The 22506-nt window shown below is 46.7% G+C and overlaps 1 protein-coding gene and 1 non-coding gene across 6 annotated transcripts in view; one reads left to right on the top strand and one right to left on the bottom strand.

Moving 5' to 3' along the window:
* Nucleotides 1–22506, bottom strand: part of Tns3 (tensin 3) — a 241536-nt gene that overhangs the window by 103926 nt on the left and 115104 nt on the right. For all 5 annotated transcript variants that reach the window (XM_021176014.3, XM_085829115.1, XM_085829114.1 and 2 more), the window contains 9 exons: nt 20862–20911; nt 20119–20290; nt 18439–18489; nt 16374–16496; nt 11619–11683; nt 8617–8700; nt 3033–3145; nt 2341–2401; nt 1508–1583 (listed from right to left, as the gene is read on the bottom strand). In XM_021176014.3, the coding sequence (XP_021031673.2) occupies nt 1508–1583; nt 2341–2401; nt 3033–3145; nt 8617–8700; nt 11619–11683; nt 16374–16496; nt 18439–18489; nt 20119–20290; nt 20862–20911 (795 nt within the window). The remainder of the gene's footprint in view (nt 1–1507; nt 1584–2340; nt 2402–3032; nt 3146–8616; nt 8701–11618; nt 11684–16373; nt 16497–18438; nt 18490–20118; nt 20291–20861; nt 20912–22506) is intronic.
* Nucleotides 14100–14206, top strand: LOC115032754 (U6 spliceosomal RNA). The gene has a single exon (XR_003838354.1). It is a non-coding gene; the product is annotated as a U6 spliceosomal RNA (small nuclear RNA).

Here is a 22506-nt window from a genome sequence, read left to right as displayed (position 1 = left end):
ATCCTGCCCCTCCACCCACCCACCCACATCCCAGTGTTGGGCACTGTCCTGGAATATTGACGTGAGTTTGTTCCTCTCATGTTCACAAAACTTAAGCAAGGTTCTCACTAGGCAGAGGCCACAGCTCCCCAAAAGAAAAAAGGACCAGGCATGTCCCTTTCCAACTTGATGAGCTTCCTCACAAACACACACATGCTAGGGAAGATCCCACCAGGAAGTGTGAAGCCACACCACTGTGGCCTTCCTGAGCCACACAGGTATGGCTCCTTTGGCCTATGCAGCATCGTCAGCTTCTCTTCTCCAATAGAGACTATGTTGCCAGGAGGCATCTCCAAGACAAAGAAACCACCCTCTCCCTCTCTCCTTCCTGTGTCCAGTGCTAAGACTAGAAACTCCAAAACCAAACAATGACAAAAAATGCAACAACAACAAAATGAAGCTCAAGACACCTGAGTAAAAATTAAAAATTTGAGAGGGGCAAAAAGAGAGGGGAACGGAGAGGGGGAAGGAAAAAATGGAGGAGAAGAAGGGAGGTATGTGAGGAAAGACAAGAGGAGATGAGAAGACAGAGGGAGGAAGGCAGCTGGAGGAGAGACGAGTCACTTCCCAGTGGACTGAGCTTCTGGATTGTCTCTACTCTCCAGCCGTAGAAGACTCGGAAGCCACCAGCCCATGAACAGAAAGCTCAGATAGAAGCTTAGCATTTGTTTTCCAGAGAGTGAGGAGATGGGAGCTACACACCCAATCTCCAGTCAGCTTGCTCATCTAGGCTTTCCCCAACCTCCCACCACTCATAATGAGGTCTGAGTGTCAGTCTATCTGTCTTTGAAAACAGGGAGGTGCCCACGCTGGGTGAGCTATGTACAATAAAATGCAACACAAATTCCTAAATCACCCATCATCTCAACAAAGTAGGTCTGCCAAGACCACGAACAGATCATATCTAAATTGTTCTCCACATGTCAGAAGCTGTGCACAAGCCTCGCAGGCTTTCTAACAAAACCTTTCCGAAAATTACTTTACACATAGAGATTCTTTTGTAGTCAAGACAGGAGGTGGAAAAAGTAATGTTTAATCTCTTCCAAGAACAAAATTATCTGGAGAAATCACTGTGTTCATCATTATAGCCACATTGTAACAACACCAGTCATACACTAGAGTCTGGCTCTCTATGCTATACTCTGGAGGCCTGCGATCACAATGGAGGTCAGGGAATGGGATGCTCAGAGGGCTGTGGCTGAGTAGGGACTCTGTTCTGCACAGACCCAGGAGCTCTGTTATAAAAGATGATCAAGGACAAAGATCTGTCACTGTAATTAAAATACTTTTACTCACAGATTACAGTCCTGAGGGTCACGCTCTTCTCCATTCTCCTGTTGGTTACTTCCCCTTCTTTGAGAAGGAGGTTGTAAACCGGGTGGTTTTGTTCTAAGGCAAAATCAATTTGCCTTCCAGGTCACTATCCCGGGTGGCTGACACAATGGTTTTATAGCCTGTGGGTACTCACCATGATGTCACCCTTCAGCAGCTGGGCCGGCTCAATGGCGATGCGGATCCTGCTGGGGTTTTCAGAGCTGACATTGCTTCAGATGAACAAGAAAATAGCTCATTATACAGCTAGTTCCACGACTTCATGACCACACAGTCCAAGCTGAGAAAATGACTAGATTTTACACAAATAGCCCAGAACTCAGAGGCTGTACCTTGTGGAAATCAGTCAAAAGGTTTGAGAAAGCTCTGAACTGGGGTGAATTATTCTAGCATCATCATAGCCCCAGATTGGAAAAGTCATGCTTAGGGTTGCCTCAGCCAGGAGAGGTACCAAGGTGGGGACAGACTCTGCTTCTGTGACAATTGGAGGATACAATGTCCACAGTGTCATCCTTGCATGAAAGAAAGCATGGGGCAGGGGGAGAATCTGAGCCCAGAAAAAAAATAATGAGTCTTTCTGGGTGCCAGGATATCTACCATCTTTCTCATTTCCTGTCACTGTAATCAAAGTGCTATCTACATCACTGCAAACCAAACTTAGGAAGCCATACAAATTCTGCGGATACCTGAAACACTAAGGGGAATGTAAAAACCATGGGTGACTTTGTTCTAGCGCTTTCCAGTAGACCAGCTTCCAAACGGTAATGGTGCCCCTCTGTCCCAGCGGCTCCACTGTTCAGCACCCATTGGAGCCAACTAGAGATGCAGGGACCATGCACCTCTCAGAACAGCAGCTTACGGACCTTAGCATGACTGGCCCTCCCTGCTCTACTTCTTGTGGGAGAGACAACCCATTTCACAATCCTTCCCCAAGTCACCCGAAAAACCTAGCACACGCCAGGCACTTACTAGATTCCAGATGTGTACACAGGCTGCATAGCTTGGTAGAGCTTCAGAAAGGGCCGGCAAGCTGAAAGAGAGGCACAGGCCAAGGAAAGACAGGATCATGAACACATACATGCACAGATGTTCCACCAACAAAGGAACATGGTTGAACCTCCAACCAGAAGGCCATGGGGCAGGGAGTTAAAGACAACCTGTAGTTCTGTAAGTTCACCTTACTCCTGGTGAACAGGGGGACCCAAAGCTATAGCTACAATCAACTGATGATTGAGCACCTGCATGGGTGCAGCCAGGGAGCAAGAGACAGGCTCTGTCCCCGACATAAGCTGTGAGCACCTGCAGGGGACCGGGGGCAAGGTCTCTGGCCATGTGCTGGGAGTGCCTACATGAAACAGGGAGTCAGGGAATATGCCCCAGAGGCAGAAGGAAGGATGGTGAGTTAGGGGATGGTCTACTGCGCGGGATCATCTCAAAGCTGGGGAAACCTTGAGAAGAAGCACACAGCTGAACCTCTACAGAGCTGCTGATTCAGTCCCTGGCCTAGCGGGACTTCATGTACTGGCTACAAGGCTATTTGTAATCCCAAAGCTGGAGCTCTGCTGACACACGGTAACCATAGGAACAGAACCTAGGTATCACAGGAGGAAAAGGCTGCTTGTTTAGGGCTCTCTCTACTCTAGGCTGGGGAAGTCTCTCACCTCCTCCAGTGTCAAAGCTGGGGACACCATGCATGATGACGAAGTGTAGGAACAGAGGTGAGGTGTTCATCTTCATGGCTCCAGACAGTAGCCCGCTGAGAAACTGCACGTACCTGCAGGAGACGGCGGCTAAGACTCCACAGCCGATTCACAGCTGCTGAGTCTAGCAGCAGGCAGTACAGAAAGGGAACTGCATCTGAAGATCCTGGGGACACCTTGTCCCACTGTATACAACGAACAATTATCATCCTATGCTTGTCATGGGGAGTCACTGCTTCGCTGAAGCCCCGCCCACAGCTCTGAGAACTGCTGACACCATCGTGATTTTTTGTTTGTTTGTTTGTGTGTTTGGTTTTTCGAGACAGAGTTTCTCTGTATAGCTCTGGCTGTCCTGGAACTCACTTTGTAGACCAGCCTGGCCTCGAACTCAGAAATCCGCCTGCCTCTACCTCCTGAGTGCTGGGATCTCTTTCACACATGGATGCTCACACCTTGGAGGTCTCCTCACCTGTTCCCAAGCCCATCACCAGCAAGGCCAGCATGGCAAACAGAGTGACATGGGGCATGCCAGCTGCTCATTCCACTCACATGAGCCATGACGAGCAGCTGGTATCAATGGCCCCTAACCTTCTGCTCTCTCTCTCTCTCTCTCTCTCTCTCTCTCTCTCTCTCACACACACACACACACACACACACCTCCAAAGCACTCTCATCTCAGCTGAGGTTCACCCATGGCCACTCATATATACTGATGTGACTTTTGCCATATGAACTCCGGCACTGACTTCGATCATCCAAGCTGACTGTCACAGCCCTCCACACACATGTCAGTCAGGAGAGAGGTTTCCACGCTGTGTATGATCAAAGGTTCCTCGTAAAGCATGGCCCAGTAGCAATGACCGCAGTGTGAGCTGTACCCTTGCCACAGCCTGATGGTCCTCTGGCCTCCAGCATTCCTTCCTCTGCCCTCCCTGGCATAACTGTATCCTGCTCCCATGGAAGCCCTGAAGTAGCCAATGCCCCAAGGCTCCAATCCTCACCAAATCCTTCAAGATGTCCCTTGGAATCTGTCTGCTTTCTTGCCTTTCTCCAACAAAGTACTACACTCATTGCAAGAAGGAAGAAATGACCTGCTATCAAACTAATGGTCCATTGCAGCAAGCAGGAAGCAGGAAGTGACCTTCACCAAGCCCCTGGATGAATGCAGTCAGTCACGGGCTCTACCTTAGAACAAAAACATTTCAAATGCCCACTGGAATGCAGACGGAGATCATGGTTAAACAGCTGAGTTGGAGGCAAAATAAACCAAACAGAAAACTTTTAGTGTTTTCCCAACTTGCAAACACCCTTTTGGAAAGCTTTAATATAATCCACAAGCATTCCCTTCACTGTAGGGAAAACTCACAGTGACAGTCAGGTGGTGACAGCATCCCACAGTTCCAGTGGCACATTGCTACACTGTTACAATGAAGGCAAAACTTCCCTAGTTACAGAAGCCTGATGTCTTTCCCCAGAAACTCAGGGAAGCAGGCCATGGGTGTCCAGCCCCAGGAGTTAACTGCAAAGGTTCCGAGCCTCCTATAGAGAAGTGCAGGACGGGAGAACCAGCTTGTGACCCGTCAGCTGCGCTCTGTACACAGCAGAGCTCATCAGTCCCCTTGGGTGGGTGGCCTTGAACAAAGGTAATGGACTTACACACAGGCCTGGGTAGAATACCGAAGACCCTGCTTAAGATAGCTCTGCCTCTTCCCAGCTCTGGGCAATCCTGGACGCTAGGAAATATATGTCCTTGACGTATCTTTCCTGTGAAGGGACTCTGTGGTAATCCAGACCTGCTGTGGGTGGCTCTTCCATGACTCCCTCAAATAAGACAGACCTTCACACAGAGGGACTTGGAAGTTCAGGGGCTCTGTGTTTGTAATGGTCACTTCCTTCTCCGATGCACATCCAACATTTCCTCAGACATAGCAAATCCTATGTGGCTCTGCAGCCTGAAGATTTGTGGCTCCCACTCTCTGTTTGTTTTTAGTTTTGGGGGTTTTCGAGACAGGGTTTCTCTGTGTAGCCCTGGCTGTCCTGGAACTCACTCTGTAGACCAGGCTGGCCTCAAACTCAGAAATCCGCCTGCCTCTGCCTCCCGAGTGCTGGGATTAAAGGTATGCGCCACCACCGCCCGGCTGACTCCCACTCTCTGTATGAGACACTCTTCAGAGATCTGAGACTTCTCCCTGCCCAGAGGCCACCAGCTCCTAACAATATTACAGGTGGGAGGCTTTCATGATGCCGGTTGACTCTCTGGGATTGCTGCCCCAAGTGTTTTGTGGTTTGATGCCCCCTGCCCTCCCCCAGCCCCCAGGCATGGTAACATAACTGTGATCCCAGCACTACAGAAACAGAGGCAGAAAAATCACAGGTTTAAGGTTATCCCAGGCTGCACAAGACCCTCCCTAAAAAATAAATAACTAAATAAAATAAAAACAAAAAGAAAAAGCAGTATGCCTTCCATTGTACAGCAACAGCTAATAACAGCAGAAGTGTGCTTCTACACAAGCTTGCTCATGAGGAAGCTGCGATAGAGAGTCACTCATGGACCAGGTCTCAGTTTTTCCTCATTGAAACTTAATTACTGTCATCTTCCCAGCCGCCCACTAGGGGGTGCTCAGCTCACAGTGGACCCACGCAAAGAGAAACCACAGTAAGAAGGTCTCCACATAGGTTCTAAGTCCAAGGTTTCAACCAGGTATACACACACACACACACGCACACGCACACGCACACGCACACGCACATGCACACTCACTCACTCACTCACTCACTCACTCACTCACTCACACTTACTCACACAGGTTAGAGGCATTTTGGATAAAGGAGAATAGAACTATATACAACTAGAGAATATGCCCTGTGGTCTGAGAGATGGAGCATGGAGCTTGGGACATGGTTCAGGCTACCATGAATGGCTTTTCTGTGGGTTCAGTCCTCATGCATGAGTCGTCCCTGAGATGGGGAGACAGAGACAGGGGGACCCCTGGGACTCTATACTTAGGCTGCAGGTCAGTGAGAGGTCCTGCTCCAAATAACCAAGGTGGATGGCACCTGAGGAATGACACCCAAGGTTGACCTCTGACCTCCATTAATCGTTTGAGCTACCTTGAAGATGGAAAAAAACTAGCTAAGTGGGTGGTACTGAGAGGTGAGGGATCAGGAAGCTGCACCCCAAGTCGTGACTGAAGAGTATATGCTCAGAAAATAGTGTGAAAGGGGAGGGAGCTCCAGGATTTCAGGGCACAGGCCGACCCTGCTTTCCCTCAAGAATACCACCTGTCAAGACACATCTTGGGTGTGGTTTGGGGGACTGTCCTTATTCTTATGTCCTGGAGGATAAGAACCCTGATCTTTACCTGAGACATGCAAGTTATATCTGGGATTGCTACCCCATGTACCCCTAATGATTACTGGAACAGTGTAATAGCTAGGCTGTGTTCAGTGTAACAGCTAGGCACTCTGTATATGCTGTGTTCAGTGTTATATGGAACCTAGAAGGTTTAGAGTGGATGGATAGTCAGCTGGAAAGAAGAAAGTAAAGTGGATGAACTAAAGACCATCATGGTAATATGTCTTCTCTCATATGTGAACCTAGAGTTTACGTATGTGTACACACACACACGCACACACACAACTGTTTGGGGTAAGAAAGAGGACCAGTGAGAAGAGGAGGTACAGAAGAGGATAAGAGGTATAAATATAAGAATAATGCATAATATCCATTTATCAAATGTTATAATGAAATCTATTATTTTATACACTAATAAAAATTTGAAAACGCACAGGGTACACAACACAAAAGAATACACATCAGCTCTACACAAAGTCCAGGCCATTTTATGTAAGGGCCTTGAGCATCTGCAGGTTATAGGTAGGCTCTAGATCCAGTCCTCTTTGGAAGGTCCTGGTGATACCTTCTTTTTCCATGGTTGCTTAAAATACTGAGACAGCCACAAATCCTAAGTTTCTCCCTCATCCTCAATAGAGTTAACTGCGATCTTTACTTTGAAATAATTTCCTGACTTTGGTCCTAACATAACCTGCAGAACAGCAGCCCTGCCCACAGGCATTCAGAAAACAGTGGGATGCACAGCCCATGAGTGCAATCGTCACCTTCTCCTGGTCTCTCCCATGTTTCCTGAGGTTTATTTATCCCAGTTGCTAGACCACTCAATAATTATTTGGTTTGTGTCTTCTAATGCAGGCACCAGGCAAGCTGGCAAGAAAAGAGACAGAAAGAAGGCAGCCCTAATCTCAAGGGCAGAGCAGTAAACTGGAATGCAAACTTGAACCCTGCTGAGCTGGAAGCACTTTAAAATGAGATGTTTTCCCTCTTTCTCCTTCACACTTCCCAGTATCATTAGAAGCTATTCCTTCTCTCCTATAAGCCGTGAGCCCTGGCGGCCACGCCTGCCTGTTGAGTCCATGCATTTGTGGGAGTTGCATCTTGTTTGCACCTCAGCTTCTGTGCAAGTCTTAGGAACGTTGCCATTTTGGAAACTGCTCAGTGGAAAAATAATAGTTCATGGGTTCATAGCGGAACAGGGGCTGCTCGAGTGGAATAAATCACCATAATATAGTCAAGTCTGGAAAAGCTGCTTCCCTGTCAGGGCCTGTTGCTCAAAACAGAACAGACCCTGGCTCCAACCCATGATCCCAAAATGGAGCCCACATTCTTTCAAACCGAAAACTGTCTGAGTGAGCCCAGACCACTAGAATCATCATGTCTGCTGGCCTAGCCGGCATTTGTATTAGAGAAAGCAGATGTCAAGGATCAAGATCACATACAAAGGTTTGGGGCTAAAACAAAATCTTATCTCCAAACTGGGGGCCATTTTACAGCTGCCTTCAGAATTCTTGGACAAATTCTGAAATTAAGACAAAACTACAATGCAATTATGTGAGTGCCTCAAAAAGAGAAAGCCCTGTTCCCTGACAGCCACACCCCAACATTTCAGGGGCTACTATATGTTGCAACCAGAACAGGCTGGCAGGGAACAGCCAAGAGAAATTCTCTCCAGCTTCAACAAGCTGACACTGTAGAATAGAAGTCAGCCTATGATGATCTGACACCCCACGTTTGTCAATAAAGCTTAACTAGAACACAATCAGACTGATTCATTTCCATACTAGATATGTCTCTAACATTGATGTTAGAAGACTGGTGAGCTAAAACCACAGTCTGAAACATCCACCCTCTAGTCTCTCCACCAAGTTCCCTGATCCCTGTTCTAGCAGACAGAAATGAGTTCAACATGGCTGTGGACAGCAAAGCTCACTATCTGAAGGAGACAAGGATTCTCAGGGCTGAACTGAGCTGTGGCTCTGTGTCTTCCTCTCTGGGAATGAGCCACGGGTGAGAGCACACAGGCTCTCACCAGACACGAGGCTTTTACTAAACACATAGGCCTATGAGACTCATATCCTTGCCTTGGGAACCAGCAAAGCCCTCCCTCATATTCTTAGGTAAGACACAATGGTTATGCAGAGAAGTTGTCAGAGAATATTCCTCTGGTCCCAAGGATAGATAGATACATACCGCTTCTGGGAGGGTTCCATTAAAGCTGAAATTTTGTCATCATAAAACTTCTTCATTGCAAACCTGTCCAGTGCCTGGTCAGCACTGGGGAATCAGGGAGGGAGAGAGAGGGGTGAGAAGAATAAGTAAGTATGTCAGGTCAGTGGTATGCCCAGCCCCTCACAGATGGATGGCTTGGGTGCACGTCCCACGTCTGTCAGTGACCTTCTTCCACAAGGAGCTGCACTTGTCCATGCACAGCCCACCGTCTTTCTGCATGAGTGCACTCAGTTCAAAGTAGGAGCCACGCTGAACTCCTGTCTGAACTCCTTTATCTAAGGGTGTGACACTTAGATGTACCACTGTCTCACAGGGAGAGGAATGGGCTGCAGGCCCCCCAGCCTCAGGACCCTTCAGAAAAAGCCAAGAATGTGTACAGAAGGAAGTCTTGGAAGTATAATATGTGACACTGCTAAGCAGTTTCAAAGAAAGCTTGGAGTTGAGAACGGGGCAGGGTTGGTGGCTGGGAAGTATGTGTAGGGCCTTGGGCTTCATGGTTATTCCTAATGTAACTCCACAGAAAGTCAATCTACTTTCTAACAGCCTCCCTGACCTTCAGAGACCGGCCCCAATGTTCAGAGCAGAATTTACAGACCCTTCTGGAAATCTCAGTGTGGGGCATCCTAGGGTCACTGAGCTGTCTTAAACCATGAAATAAGACTTACTGAAAACAAAAGTATCTTTTAAAATCTCATAGGCAGCCAGACATGGTGGTGCGTGCCTTTAATCGAAGCACTTGGAGGGCAGAGGCAGGCAAAGGTCTGAGTTCTAGGCCAGCTGGGTCTACACAGTGAGACCCTGTCTCAAAAAACAAATACAAATCAGATAGGTATATAAGTTTTCCATTGGGAAAAAAAAAGGACACATTTAGGAATTCTAAACATAACATTTTCAAAATATATGCAAAAATAAGGAGGACAAAGGAAAACACTCTAAATTAAGTTCAGTGTGAGTGACCACTGACTTCACTCCATGTGTTTGTCTCAACACAGAGCTTGGCCAGTGAGGCTGTCACAGAAGGAGGAGGGTCCATCTGAGCCCAGAACGTGTCAAAGAGTCAGTGCATAGGTCTTTCAGGTTAGAAGACACAGTTTCATATCGAGTCTTTGACTGCTAGGCACTGCCTTTTCTGGGATCCCATCATTTGATTAACTGCTGGGAAAGCAACCTAGCCAGTGTTAATGCTCACGGGTCGCAGGATGCTTAGTTCTCTCGTAATGAGTTCTGGCTTCATCTTCTAAACTCTTCAGAGTGCCTGGAACAAAAATGCTCTCTCTCTCTCTCTCTCTCTCTCTCTGTAACCTGCAGTTTCTGTTTTGGGTTACTTGTCGTTTGTGACTCTTAAAATCAGGTGTGTCCCCTGTGGTGTCTACAATATAACCCAAGGGGATAGGAAGAATCAGACACGTGGGAAAACAGCACTCCTGGGTGCGAAAGAAAACGGGAAGCAACCCGGGTAGGAAGACCTAGCAAATGCCTAAATAAGTAATGACCACACCCACGGATTGCAGAGCCATACAGGGGAGACGCTTCCAAGGTGGGATGTCCACCCACTTAACTGGAAAAGAACACTCTGACCTCTACTAAACGGCAGCATTAGCTCAGACCCCAGTATGACGCTATAGGAAATATTCTAGGGGTCGAGACAGGCAGAATGGTCACAGCACTAGGAGGTTCAGCTACAGTTGCCACCGTCCAGGTAAGGACAGGCAGCTGAGGCCCAGACAGACTCACGAATGCTTCCTAACATTTGCTTGTGGTGTACCAACACAAGGAGAGCAGGGTTTTACCGTTTGGGGGATATGCTTTGGTGAACAAAGCTGACTCCTCAGATGCAGCTGGAGAAATTTCTCTAACTATGGAGGATAGATAGCGATGCTCACTCGGGTGGTCTGTACTAAGAAACAACTGGGCCAAGTGTGGTCTCCAACCAAATTCCCTTTACATAACTGAGGGGCCAATGTGCCTGGGAATCTGAATGTGTCTGGCACACACACGATGCTTATTCAAACCCACAGGGCTCTGCTTTTCACCCTGGGGTAGGGTTTCCTCCCTGGCAAGCACCAGCCTCTTGATTTGTTTCCAGAGAAAACATTCCAAAAGTCCAATTTTACTCCTTCACACAGCAAAGGAGGAGGCTCATAAGGGAGCTGAGAAGGCTTTTATTTCCTTAGGATAGAAAGGCCTGGGCACAAAACACAGCGCAGCTCCTGAGACGACCAGGAGTGTGCAAATGACTGGCCTGGGCATACAGCTCCTGCAGCCAGGAGTGTGCAAATGACTGGCCTGGGCATACAGCTCCTGCAGCCAGGAGTGTGCAAATGACTGGCCTGGGCATACAGCTCCTGCAGCCAGGAGTGTGCAAATGACTGGCCTGGGCATATAGCTCCTGCAGCCAGGAGCCTACAAATGATTTTCATGTGTAGGGTTGGGAAGGATGCTGAGGTCTTGCACCCACTAGGCAAGTGCATTAAACAAAACTATACTCCTACCCAACAATGACATTTTCCAAACTGAAATTTAGCCTTTCTTCAGAAAGCACATCAGGAGACACCCTGACTGTCCATTGCCACAATGGCTGGGCTCAGACCAGGGTCCTATCATCTTAGAGAAAAACATACAGTGGACTTTCAGAACATACAGAACATGATGGCTGTTTATATCAAATTTACAAGGTATGCAGTAATCTAGTGAGGATTTTCAACGGGGTGACATCAACACGGCTATTTTCATAGGGAATAACTGGGCTCACTTAGTCTGCTTGCCTCCATAGAGCTCCTGGGAATCAGTCACACAGAACAGCCCAAACAGGAATATATCTTTCCCATCCTGCTGGACAATGAGACTAGGCACAGAACACTCTGGTACTAAGGGACAAGTCAGGTCAAGATGATTCCCAGGAAGACCTCAGGTGTGAACCAACTTCCAACACCCCATGGAAATGAGCCCCCTCTCCATCTTACCTGGCTGAGACGTTGGTGAAGTGCATGTAGGATGATATGACCACTCCAATGCGTCCTTTACCACCCTGCAGGAGACCAGAGAGAAACCAATGTCCTTTCTATAGAATCCTACATACCGACAGAATGAGACAGGAGCATGCTCAACCATGAACAGAGTAGCAGAGAACAAGTATTAACCCCTCTGCCTCCCTAACATTAGAGCACCAGAGTTAGGCAGGGAATCTTCACACAGGGGCCCATAACAAGAGCAGGTGCTAGCTGGGTGTCTGTGTAAGTCCCCGGAGGGCATATCCACACGGCAGCAGCCAGTCACTCACCACCTCCCAATTAGGTGAGGCGAACTGATGCCAGCAACTGCAACAATTAGCATGACTTAATTACGCAGGTGAAACAGGAATGAATGTCTGCCCAGGGGCTGACAAGTGACAGCCATCTGTGTATACTGCTCTAAGTGGCAGGACCTCAGAACCTGGTAAGCTGGTGGTATCCTACACTGGTGCCGAACCCCACACTTTATTCACTGTATTGGGGGGGGGGGGTGTTATACCCAGGGAAACCACATCCCAGGCTGGAAATCCTTCTAAACACAGCCATATTCACAGTCAACATTACCAATAGTAGAGCTTCCTCTACTGCTCTGTGGGGCAGTGCAGCCTCACAGAGAACCATGTACTGGTCTGAAACTTCAGAACACACTGTTGTGACCTACTAACAGGGCTCTGCAAACAGTAACCCAAAGCCAGTTCCGTTCTGACCACCTACTCTTTTCCTACAATCTGTAAACTAAACTTCATTATCACATATTTTAAGCATTGCAAAAAAAAAAAAAATGTTTTTAAAAATCAAAACAGAACTCGTCTGTGAGATGTGAAAGTCACACAAAACTTGACCATCATCATCTTATTGTCTGCCTGGAGACTGGCTGATCTGTTCCAGCAGCCCCCACCCACACTGCAGAAGCAGGCAGGACGACATCAGCAAGTCCCCATGGCAGGCAGAGCTAAAATGCTACCTAGCCTCTTTGAGAAAAGTTAGCCAACCATGGTCCCAAGCCATGCAAAGCGAAACTGGCAGGTCACTGATTTGTAGCTCACCAAAAGTCCGTACTAGAGTTCAGGCCTTGTGTACACAAGAGGGAACGTTACAACTGAACTCTTATCCCTAGCCCCCAGCTCTATTCCTAAAATCAAATAAATGAACAAACTCAATGTTTTCACAAAATCAACTGTGTGAAGCTGGGCATTCTGGGAGAGAGCAATGCAGACACTTGGCAGGTTCTTGGCAGTGCGGTCCCAGTTCTTAGCATTACGAAGTATAAAGCTACTAAGGATACTAATGCATTTCTTGTGTTAAATGGTGTTTGTCTTAACAACAGACATCTCTTTATAAGGAAACGTCAGCTCAGCCAAAACCAGACCCACAGAGGCTGGCCTTTATAGCTGGTATTATCAGTCATTTCTGTGGCACTAGTTACAGGTGTAAAGCAGAGGTGGGTAGAGGGATGCCAGTCAAGACTTTTGACAGCTTGTTTCAACAGCAGATCATCTACACAAGAAATAGCTACAAAACTCAGACCCAAGCTACCTCTCAGACTAAGTGAACCTATTACACATGGACAGAACACCCCACCAACAGCAACAGAACGTGCTTCAAGGTCACAGGAACAGCTACAAGAAACCACAAAGCAAGTCCCAACAGAGTTAAGCCTGAAACCCTATCAAGTATCTTCTCTGACCACCATCCTATGAAAGTATAATTCTGAGTGGGGTGGTAGGGAGGTGGACTTGAAAAATTCTCAACTATGTAGAAGTTAAGCAACATGTTACTGAACAGCAATTCAGCCGAACAAGGGCTTGAAATGAAAACTTAAAAATATATTGAGACGTGGGCTGGAGAGATGGCTCAGTGGTTAAGAGCACTGATTGGTCTTCCAGAGGAGCAGGGTTCGATTCCCAGCACCTGCATGATGGCTCACAATCATCTGAAAATTCGGCTTCAGGATATTAGATGTCTTTTTCTGGTTTCCCCTGGTATCAGGCATGCATGTGATTCACAGACATACATTTAGGTAAAACACCCATACACATAAAATAAATTAATATGAGACAACTACAATGGAAAAACACATTAAAATGTATCAGATTTAACAAAGGCAGTACTAAGAGGGGAGTTTATAGCAATAAGCATCCATATCTAGAAAGGAAGGAAATATCTCAAATGAAGATCTTAATTTATACTTCAAGTAACTAGGAAAAGGCCAAACTAGACCCAAAGTTAATATAAGAGGAAAAAATAGAGAGAGAACAGAATAAAACAGAGAATCAGAAAATAAAATGGTCAACAAAACTGACTATTTTGTCGTTCTGTTTTGTTTGTTTGTTTGTTTGTTTGCTTGCTTGCTTGCTTGCTTTTAAGGTAAAATAAAATCAGCAAACCTTTGGCTAAGATTAAAAGGAAAGAAGACTCAAAAACTCAGAAATGGTGCTCGCTTCGGCAGCACATATACTAAAATTGGAACGATACAGAGAAGATTAGCATGGCCCCTGCGCAAGGATGACACGCAAATTCGTGAAGCGTTCCATATTTTTGTGAAGTAACACAATCACAAAAGAACTCACACAATATGTATTCACTGATAAGTGGATATTAGCCCAAAACTTAGGATACCCAAGATATAAGATACAATTTGCTAAACGCATGAAACTCAAGAAGAATGAAGACCAAAGTGTGGACACTGTGCACCTTCTTAGAATTGGGAACAAAACACCCAGGGAAGGAGTTACAGAGACAAAGTTCGTAGCTGTGATGAAAGGATGGACCATTTAGAGACTGCTGTATCCAGGGATCCATCCCATAATCAGCTTCTAAACGCTGACACCATTGCATACACTAGCAAGATTTTGCTGAAAGGACCCAAATATAGCTGTCTCTTGTGAGACGATGCTGGGGCCTAGCAAACACAGGAGTGGATGTTCACAGTCAGCTATTGGATGTATCACAGGGCTCCCAATGGAGAAGCTAGAGAAAGTAACCAAGGAGCTAAAGGGATCTGCAACCCTATTGTTGGAACAACATGATGTACTAACCAGAACCCCGGAGCTCTTGTCTCTAGCGGCATATGTATCGAAAGATGGCCTAGTCGGCCATCAATGGAAAGAGAGGCCCATTGGACTTGCAAACTTTATATGCCCCAATATAGGGGAATGCCAGGGCCAAAAGAATGGGAATGGGTGGGTAGGGAAGTGGGGGGCGCTATGGGGGACTTTTGGGATAGCATTGGAAATGTAATTGAGGAAAATATGTAATAAAAATATTAAAAATTAAAAAAAAAAAAAACTCAGAAATGAAAGGGAGCCACCACAGTCAACAGCACAAAATGCAACAGCTCTCTGCAGGGCTCCTCTGGACAGCTGCAGACACACAAAGTAGACAGCCAGCAGTCCCCCAACACACACAACTGCCCCAACAGAAAATCCCAACAAGGTAAGGGGATCCAGTCACTACCAAATCTCCCATCAGGCAGACTGTACCAAACATGTAAAGAAATGACGGCAATCCTACAACTCTCCAAGAAATTTGAGGACAAGGGACTCTGCCACACTCATTTTAAAAGGCCAGCCAAGCATCCCGATGTGATGCCTCCGGCATATAAGCAGGCTTCACAGCATGGTGCAGGTACAAGTTCTCCATCCCGCAGTGAATGTGAACACCTGAGGGGGAGGGAGGGAGAGGGGTGTGCACGCCTCACTGCTGTCAGACTCTAAGCGTGAACTCCGTAAGAATTTTCACCTTCTAACCAGCTCTTAGCTCACAGATTATAGGAAAACATGGTAGGTGGGATCCACTCTTAGCCGTACACTCTCAGGGTGGGAAACAGCCTTTTGCGTTTCCACAGTTCTGTTCCAAGGCTCAAAAGGGGTAAAAAGTGGAAGAACACTCCCACAGGAAGCACAGCCTCTTTCACGCTGGAGCTGGCTTGAGCACATGTTACAACCATTGTAACACAGGAAAGCAGCTACCGCAGTCCAGCTCTAGCCTGCCTCTGCCCTAGCGGAGACAAGTCTGGCTATTAGTCATTCCGGGCATCTGAAAAAGGGAGCACTCATTGTGCAAAGCAAGCAGATTCCAGCCCTGCTGCCGTGATGACGGTGAACCTTGGATGGCACCGGCAACCACAATTTCATATTAAAAGCTTACCTCTCAAAGCACATTTTCTGGGTATTTCAAAAGTAGTTTAAAGCAACGAGTGCTCTATATAGTAAGTAATGAAAGGAAAACATCAGAAGCCCATAAACTGGACAAAGAGAGCCCAGAACCACTTACAGAAGGAGGGAGGGTAAAATATCTAGGTGGTGTTTTCATCTTTGGTGATCCATGTGTTTTCAATCATATTACAATTCATTTCAACTTCACTAATACTCAAAATTAACAAGTATAAAATTGAATGGATAGAAGGGAGCTTTAAAAAGTCCAGAAACACCAGAAACCTCAGACCTATAAATTCTAAAGACAACCTGAGGATTGGGGGTTCTTTTTAGTTTCTTTGTCGGCTTCTTGGTTTTTAAGGATGAATAGGAAATCTAAAAGGTATACCTTCATGGAACATGTCACACCAGGTGACAGGTATCCTGTAAACTCGATGGTTTCAAGGAAAATCAGTTGGTGCCTGTGAACAGCCTGATCTTAATCTGAGTGGCTCCGTAAGTGCTGGAAGCCCAGCTGGAACCCAGAGGCTGTGGGAGCAGGAACACTCACCCTGCAGTGGATGACGACCACATGCTGGGGGTCGTTGTTCAGCCAGGACTCCTGAGCCTTACATATGGTGCACATCTTGTCAAGAGGAGGTGCATGCAGCTCGGGCCAGCCCACATCCATGATCTGCAAGACAGAGAAGAGAGGTGCCTTGATTTCCACCTCCTGGACCCTTCTGTGGTAATCTCATAGTGACATAATCCACTCCTGAGTCACAGGGGATGCTGGGTAGACGTCTTCTGAAAGCTAATGAGCTCATGGCCAGTCAGTTTCCTTTATAGGAACGAAAATGCAGGCTACCAAGTTGCCTGCAGACCACACCTAAACCAGGCGCTGGTCTGCACCTTTGCAGCTGGGTGACAATTCTATAGAAGCCTTTTAGAGGCGTTAAAATAGTTCAGAGTTTCCTGTAAAAGTATCTAGGACCCCAAGATCTTTAGTCTTGTTTTTGTTTTTTTAAACAGAGTCTGTGGCCCACAGTGCTGTCAAATATTACCCACTCAAGCTAAAAAGAAGTCTGGCAAATACAGTGAACGCAATGTTTCCCATGCTATGCAGACCACACATCAAGGACAACCAGCCCTCCAGAAACTAGGGAGCACCTTCAGGCTTTGCCTCTATTTTGGTAAAAGAATTTAGAAAATCACTGAGAAGGGCCAAAGCCCCAAGCAAGCAGCCCAGTCTCTGGCTACACCTCTGCACATGGGGATGTTGTTTCTCCTCCAGGCCACATGGAGGTGTTGTTTCTTCTCCACTTTCTGGTTTTCCCTGATGGGGTGGGCAGAGCTTTTTAATATATGAAAGTACTAGACAGGAGTTCAATAGATGAGACCACAGTGAAAGCAGGCAGCACCTCAGTTCCATGAAGCTCTGGCCTCCTTCCCTGTGCATACAGCATAACCAAGACACATGTAAATTCTGTACTGTAGTCTACTGTACTCGTAGGCTGAGAGACCCTTAGTCAAAAGGCCTGGGGCCAGAACTATTTTAGAGGTTTGTGGTTTTTGTTTTTTGTTTTTGTTTTTGTTTTGTTTTGTTTTTCAGTTTCTTAGCGTCTATACTCCAAAAGAAGCAAATTGTAAATTTAACTAAATTTGAACTTTTTGAACATAACATTAGTTTTGAGTTTTACAGCAAGCATTTTAATCTCAGGTTATGGGATGTTCAGCCTGTATCAGCCTATTCTAATGATTAAGGATGCAAACACACAGACACAATTCAACAAAGGCCCACATGTATGCAAACGAGTGAGTTGTGAATGAAGTCCGTGGACTGCACGGACACTACTCTTCGGACACGGGTGTTTTATAAGTGAGCGTCCCTTCTCCAAATCGAGTAGGGCCAGACAGGTTTTGATTTTTTTGCTGTTGTTGATATTATTGCTGCTGTTGTTTCAATTTCAAGAGTATCTGCACATATGTGTCTTGGGATACATTCCTGAAAACAAAATAAATCTATTTGTTTCACATGCACCATATGCATATTACCTCAAGTTAATTTTATATATTTTCAGTAATGTTATATTGTATATAGGACAAAGTTTCCAGGGTGTGGAATTTTCTTTACATGGTCTATACTGATACATACAATTTTGTATGTGACCCTGGGGGCAATACATACACATGAGCACAGTGCCTGCAGAGAGCAGAGACGTCTGACCATCCTAGAGCAGGAATTTCAGGTAGCTGTTAGCTGCTGCTACTACAGGTGTCGAGGATCGAACTCAGGTTCTCTCCAAGAGCCGTAAATGCTCTTCACCACTGAGCCATTGTTCCAGGTCAAGTTTTAGCTTGAGTAACTTAAACTTTAGATTTTCAGATGGGGGATGCTGGACCTGTATACGTTTTCTAAGTTGCTGCCATGGATGGGATGAAGTTAGACGTGTACTCATTTTTTATGGAACTATTGCTTTTAATTCTAAAAGTAAGCAAAGGATATAAACAATCCTGAATGCTTCTTGATATCAAGCTATGTTCCACAAAGGCCTACAAGAAACTTCTTTTGCACAAGCAAAACACACATCGCTGGCACTTTACAAAGCTCAAACATGAGGAAATCAATTCCATACCTTTGGATTAAGCTTTGTAAGGTCATATCTCTTCTCTGAAAGGTTTAATACCTACAAATAAACAAAAAGATTTCAGACAAATCATGGTTCTCAAAGAGGAAGGAGACACCTGTATTTTAAAGGGACCAAAAGAGATGGGAATGCACAAATGTGTGTGTGGTCACAGGGTAAAAACAAAGTAAATTGTGGATGGATGGATGGATGGGTGGATGGGTGGATGGGTAGATAATACAGGAACCTTGTGAATCCTGCGTTTTTCTTTTGTTACCCTGAGCCAAAATAGACAAGGAAAACTTTCCCCTTTTTGTTGTTTGGTTTGTTTGTTTTGCTTTTAAGAAGAAAAAAAAAAAAAAACTCAATGGCTACAAACATTTTCAAACACAGGGTCTATGCACCCACATGTATACAGTAGCTCTTCTTGGTCCTGCTCAGCATGAGGAATACCCTGGGGGCAGGCAGCAGTCTCTTGTCAGCAGAGCAGACAGGAATGGAAAGGCCTGAGCTTAAGACCTGCCACTCAGAAACCACAGCTATCTGTAGGCTCAAGTCCTACAAAAAACACATGGTTCCTCCCTAACTCGGCCCCAGCTACCTCCCAGGCCTACTCAGCGTTAGCCCTGTGCTTGCCCTGCTTGAATCATCAGCACTCAGCTGCCTTTCCTTGCAGGGCACAGAAAACCATATCCTGACCAGCTCCAGCACTGTAAGTGCCTTCCATAAAAGGCTTGTAGGTTTGGAGATGTCCTAGGCAGTCTCTTTAGGAAGGGTAGGAAGAAAGGGACTTCTCTGGGGACAGCTTCCCACTGAAGGAGCCCTGGTCCGGAAGAGGCTGTGCTGGAGGCAGAGGCAGCTCCAGAGGTGTCTCATGAAAGCTGTAGCCATCCATCCTGGGGGCTAGGATGCTACTCTCCCTTGCCCACAACCAGGCTGGACCTCAGGGAGTAGCACTGTTAGAGGTCATAGGGAGTCCATACAGAGACTATCCTGGAAGCCATGGCTTAGCCATGGGTCTAACCATGGGAGAAAGCTTCTAAGGGTGACAATAACCTCCTTGTTGGCTTTGTAAGATTAGCTCTCCCTAGATAAGGTGGCAGCATGAGAGAAGGTGCTAGAAGCTGTCATGTAATCTGAGAGTTGATTATAGCAGCAGGAAAAGTTCTCTGGGGTTGGCAGCCCTAGAAGAGAGCAGGGCCAATCAGAGAGAGCAACATGAGATTCTTCTACTTCTGCTCAAATATGGTCTCCTTTATCTGATACACACCTGCTGGGAAACCACGTTACCTACATTTGCCCCCAAGGACTGCCTTGTTTCTTGGACACCCGCCTGCTTGTCTCTCTAATGCACTAGAGGAGACATGGCTGCCTCCTGACACCAGGAACTCTGACTGGGAATCCTTACTTTCCCAGAAGCCAGTCTTACTGATGAGAAGCCGTGCTCAGTGCTGGACAGAGGCAGCAGCCACCCCTACAGTCAACTGTCACAGCCCGTGACACAACAGCAAAGCTAGCAATAGAAGGGTAGAGGACATGGCCCCTAGACTCATGAGTCAGATTCCAGGCCCCCAAACCATTCCTCAGGTGTAAGCAAGGCATGGGGACACCCCTGGCCCTCACACGAGTCCTCTGAGGAACTCCTGCCTCCAGCCCATCCGCCACCCCGTGGCTATCATCCCCACTCACCAGGTAGTTGTCTCCATGCTTACACTTGAGCATGCGCGTGACTTCCTGCAGGCTGTGCAAGTAGGACTCCTCTGAACAACTGGCAGGGAAGGACACTGCGATGATACGCTCGGTGACATACGTAAGGTCCAGTTCATGGCTGTCCTCCATGGCTGGACTCAGGACCACGGGCCTGCAAGGGAGGAAGAGGAAGTCAAGAAAAGGATAACAAGAAAAAGGATGAACACTCACCCAACGAGGGTTTCAAGAGAAAGCTGGGAACAACAGCCTCCCAAAGGATCTGCATGTAGACTGAGCTGAAGGCCACCTCTCCTGTCCCCTGCCCTGCCAGCAGCCAGCTAGCTGTTCCCTGGGGCATGCCAACCCATTCCTCACTACTGATGTCATACAATCAATCAGATGTCTAACAAAGTCACCATCTACCAAAAGTCAATTACAGATGATTTCATTCCACAATGCAGGCTTATGATGTCAAGGGTAAATTCAGAAATGATTACAAATGAGATGTTTTAACCTTGATGATTAATTCTTAAATCAGTATTTGAGGGGTGGGCTGGGGTGAGCATATCACTTGCCTAGCATGTAGCAGGCTATGGGTCCAACCAACCCCTAGCATGCCTTCAAAAACTCACTATGATTACTACAAGATAGATAAAAGAATATCCTAGTCTCCTTTCTGGAGATGAACTCTGACCCATGGCCAAGGACACAGGAATGAGCTTCTTTCCCACAGAAACACTTACCTTGAAGGCTTGTCACAACGGAGTACAGCAGGTGTGGGACTCTCAGGAGCCTGCAAAGAGCAAGACATGATGAGTCCTTTTCAGATTTCCTTCTGTACCAGCCTAAATGGCACGTGGACCAACCACCCAGCCATGCCAGCATCAGTACCACCAGGAGGAAGAACAACAGCTGTCCCACAGCCTAATCATCAATAGTAACGAAACACTGTCACTACCATCCTCCTTATCCCAGAAGGTGTGCAGAGTATCAGAGGACTTCGGGTCGCCTGATGGCACAATTCCATAGAAGGGCAGCAGGCAGGGGACAGTGAGACCACCCTCTCTCCAGGGCTGAGCAGCCACAAACTCAGCTCATACAGAAGACATTGGTGTGGTGACAGAGGTTCCTCAGCCACCATCAATGTGAGCTATGGCTGATAATCACGAATCTGTGGCAGCAACTCTCCGTGATGCTAAATCTAAACATCTACCAACAGGGAGAAAGGCCTCGGGTCCTAATTCCAGTTCATGGTGGGCATTAAGGGTTGTGTTGCACACCAAGGTCACACACACACATTACTACAGGAGTATTACAAGTGTTCACAGGGCACTGCCCCCAATCAGTAAAATATCACTCAACACTTCAGAAGAAAAGTTGAGGCTCAGTGAGGCATAAGTCATATCAAAGCCAACATATGCAGGAGGAGTAGCCTAGCCATCCCCCTTCATGGCACGCCAACACTTCCTGTCCCATGCTCATGCCCCAGAGAGCCTGTTTGGCGGCAGAATCCAGTTAATAACTTCCACCCCATGAAACACCCAGAAGCATCTGCACCCCAATTCCAATTCACACCTGAACTCCCCTCCACTCAGTGTGATTGTAGGGACAGAAAATAAGTGGTACAAATAGGTCAAGAAAGCTCTTTTCCCAAAATTTCCCCAACACAACACCTTCTGGGAAACCAGATACCCCAAAAAGTAAAGCCCTGCTTCCCAGAATCCATAGCCTGTGTTGAATATCAGGTATCGAGAGCAGTCAAGTGTCAGTACTCCGCAGATCTGTCTCCCTAGGCTTGGGGAGGCAGTTCCTCTCCTTTGTTAGATGACAGAGCCAGGTTCCCCCTCTGGGCCCTTGAAGGTCACTGACATGCTCCATGTCATAGCTTGGAACTCTGTCTACCCCAAATGACCACAGCCTTTACTGCTCACACAGCTGGAGTCCTTCTGCCTTCAGAACATCCCTGTTGGCCTTACAACCCATTCCTGAACCCTTAAATCTATAAAAGACTCCAGGGAGATAGATCCTGGTGTCCCTCAGAATACAAGAACTGAACTTGAGATTCACACTAGATGGTCTCAGAGCAGAATTTGTAATTATTAGAATACACACACACAAAACCCAAAAACTTCTAAGTAGATTTTATACAAGTGCTACCGATATGTAAATGGAGTCCTGATTTCAGAGTACACTATGAGTGGATACAACAAGCATTTAGGACCCATCGGTTCTCAGCAGAGATCCCAAAACAATGGCAGAGAGTACGTGGCATGGGACATGCAGACCTAGTTACACAACTGCAAAAGGCAAACAGAGACAAAAGAGCTGTGACTAGGAAACTATATGGCTCTGCAGGCGTGTTAGGTGTTCTGCAATAGAAATGCATCC

The sequence above is a fragment of the Mus caroli genome, unplaced genomic scaffold, assembly GCF_978045245.1.
Source record: "Mus caroli unplaced genomic scaffold, Mus_caroli_1 scaffold_13, whole genome shotgun sequence".
Classification (NCBI taxonomy): domain Eukaryota; kingdom Metazoa; phylum Chordata; class Mammalia; order Rodentia; family Muridae; genus Mus; species Mus caroli.
The sequence above is the reverse complement of the archived record's forward strand: the minus strand, read 5'-3'. Positions and strand labels throughout refer to the sequence as shown.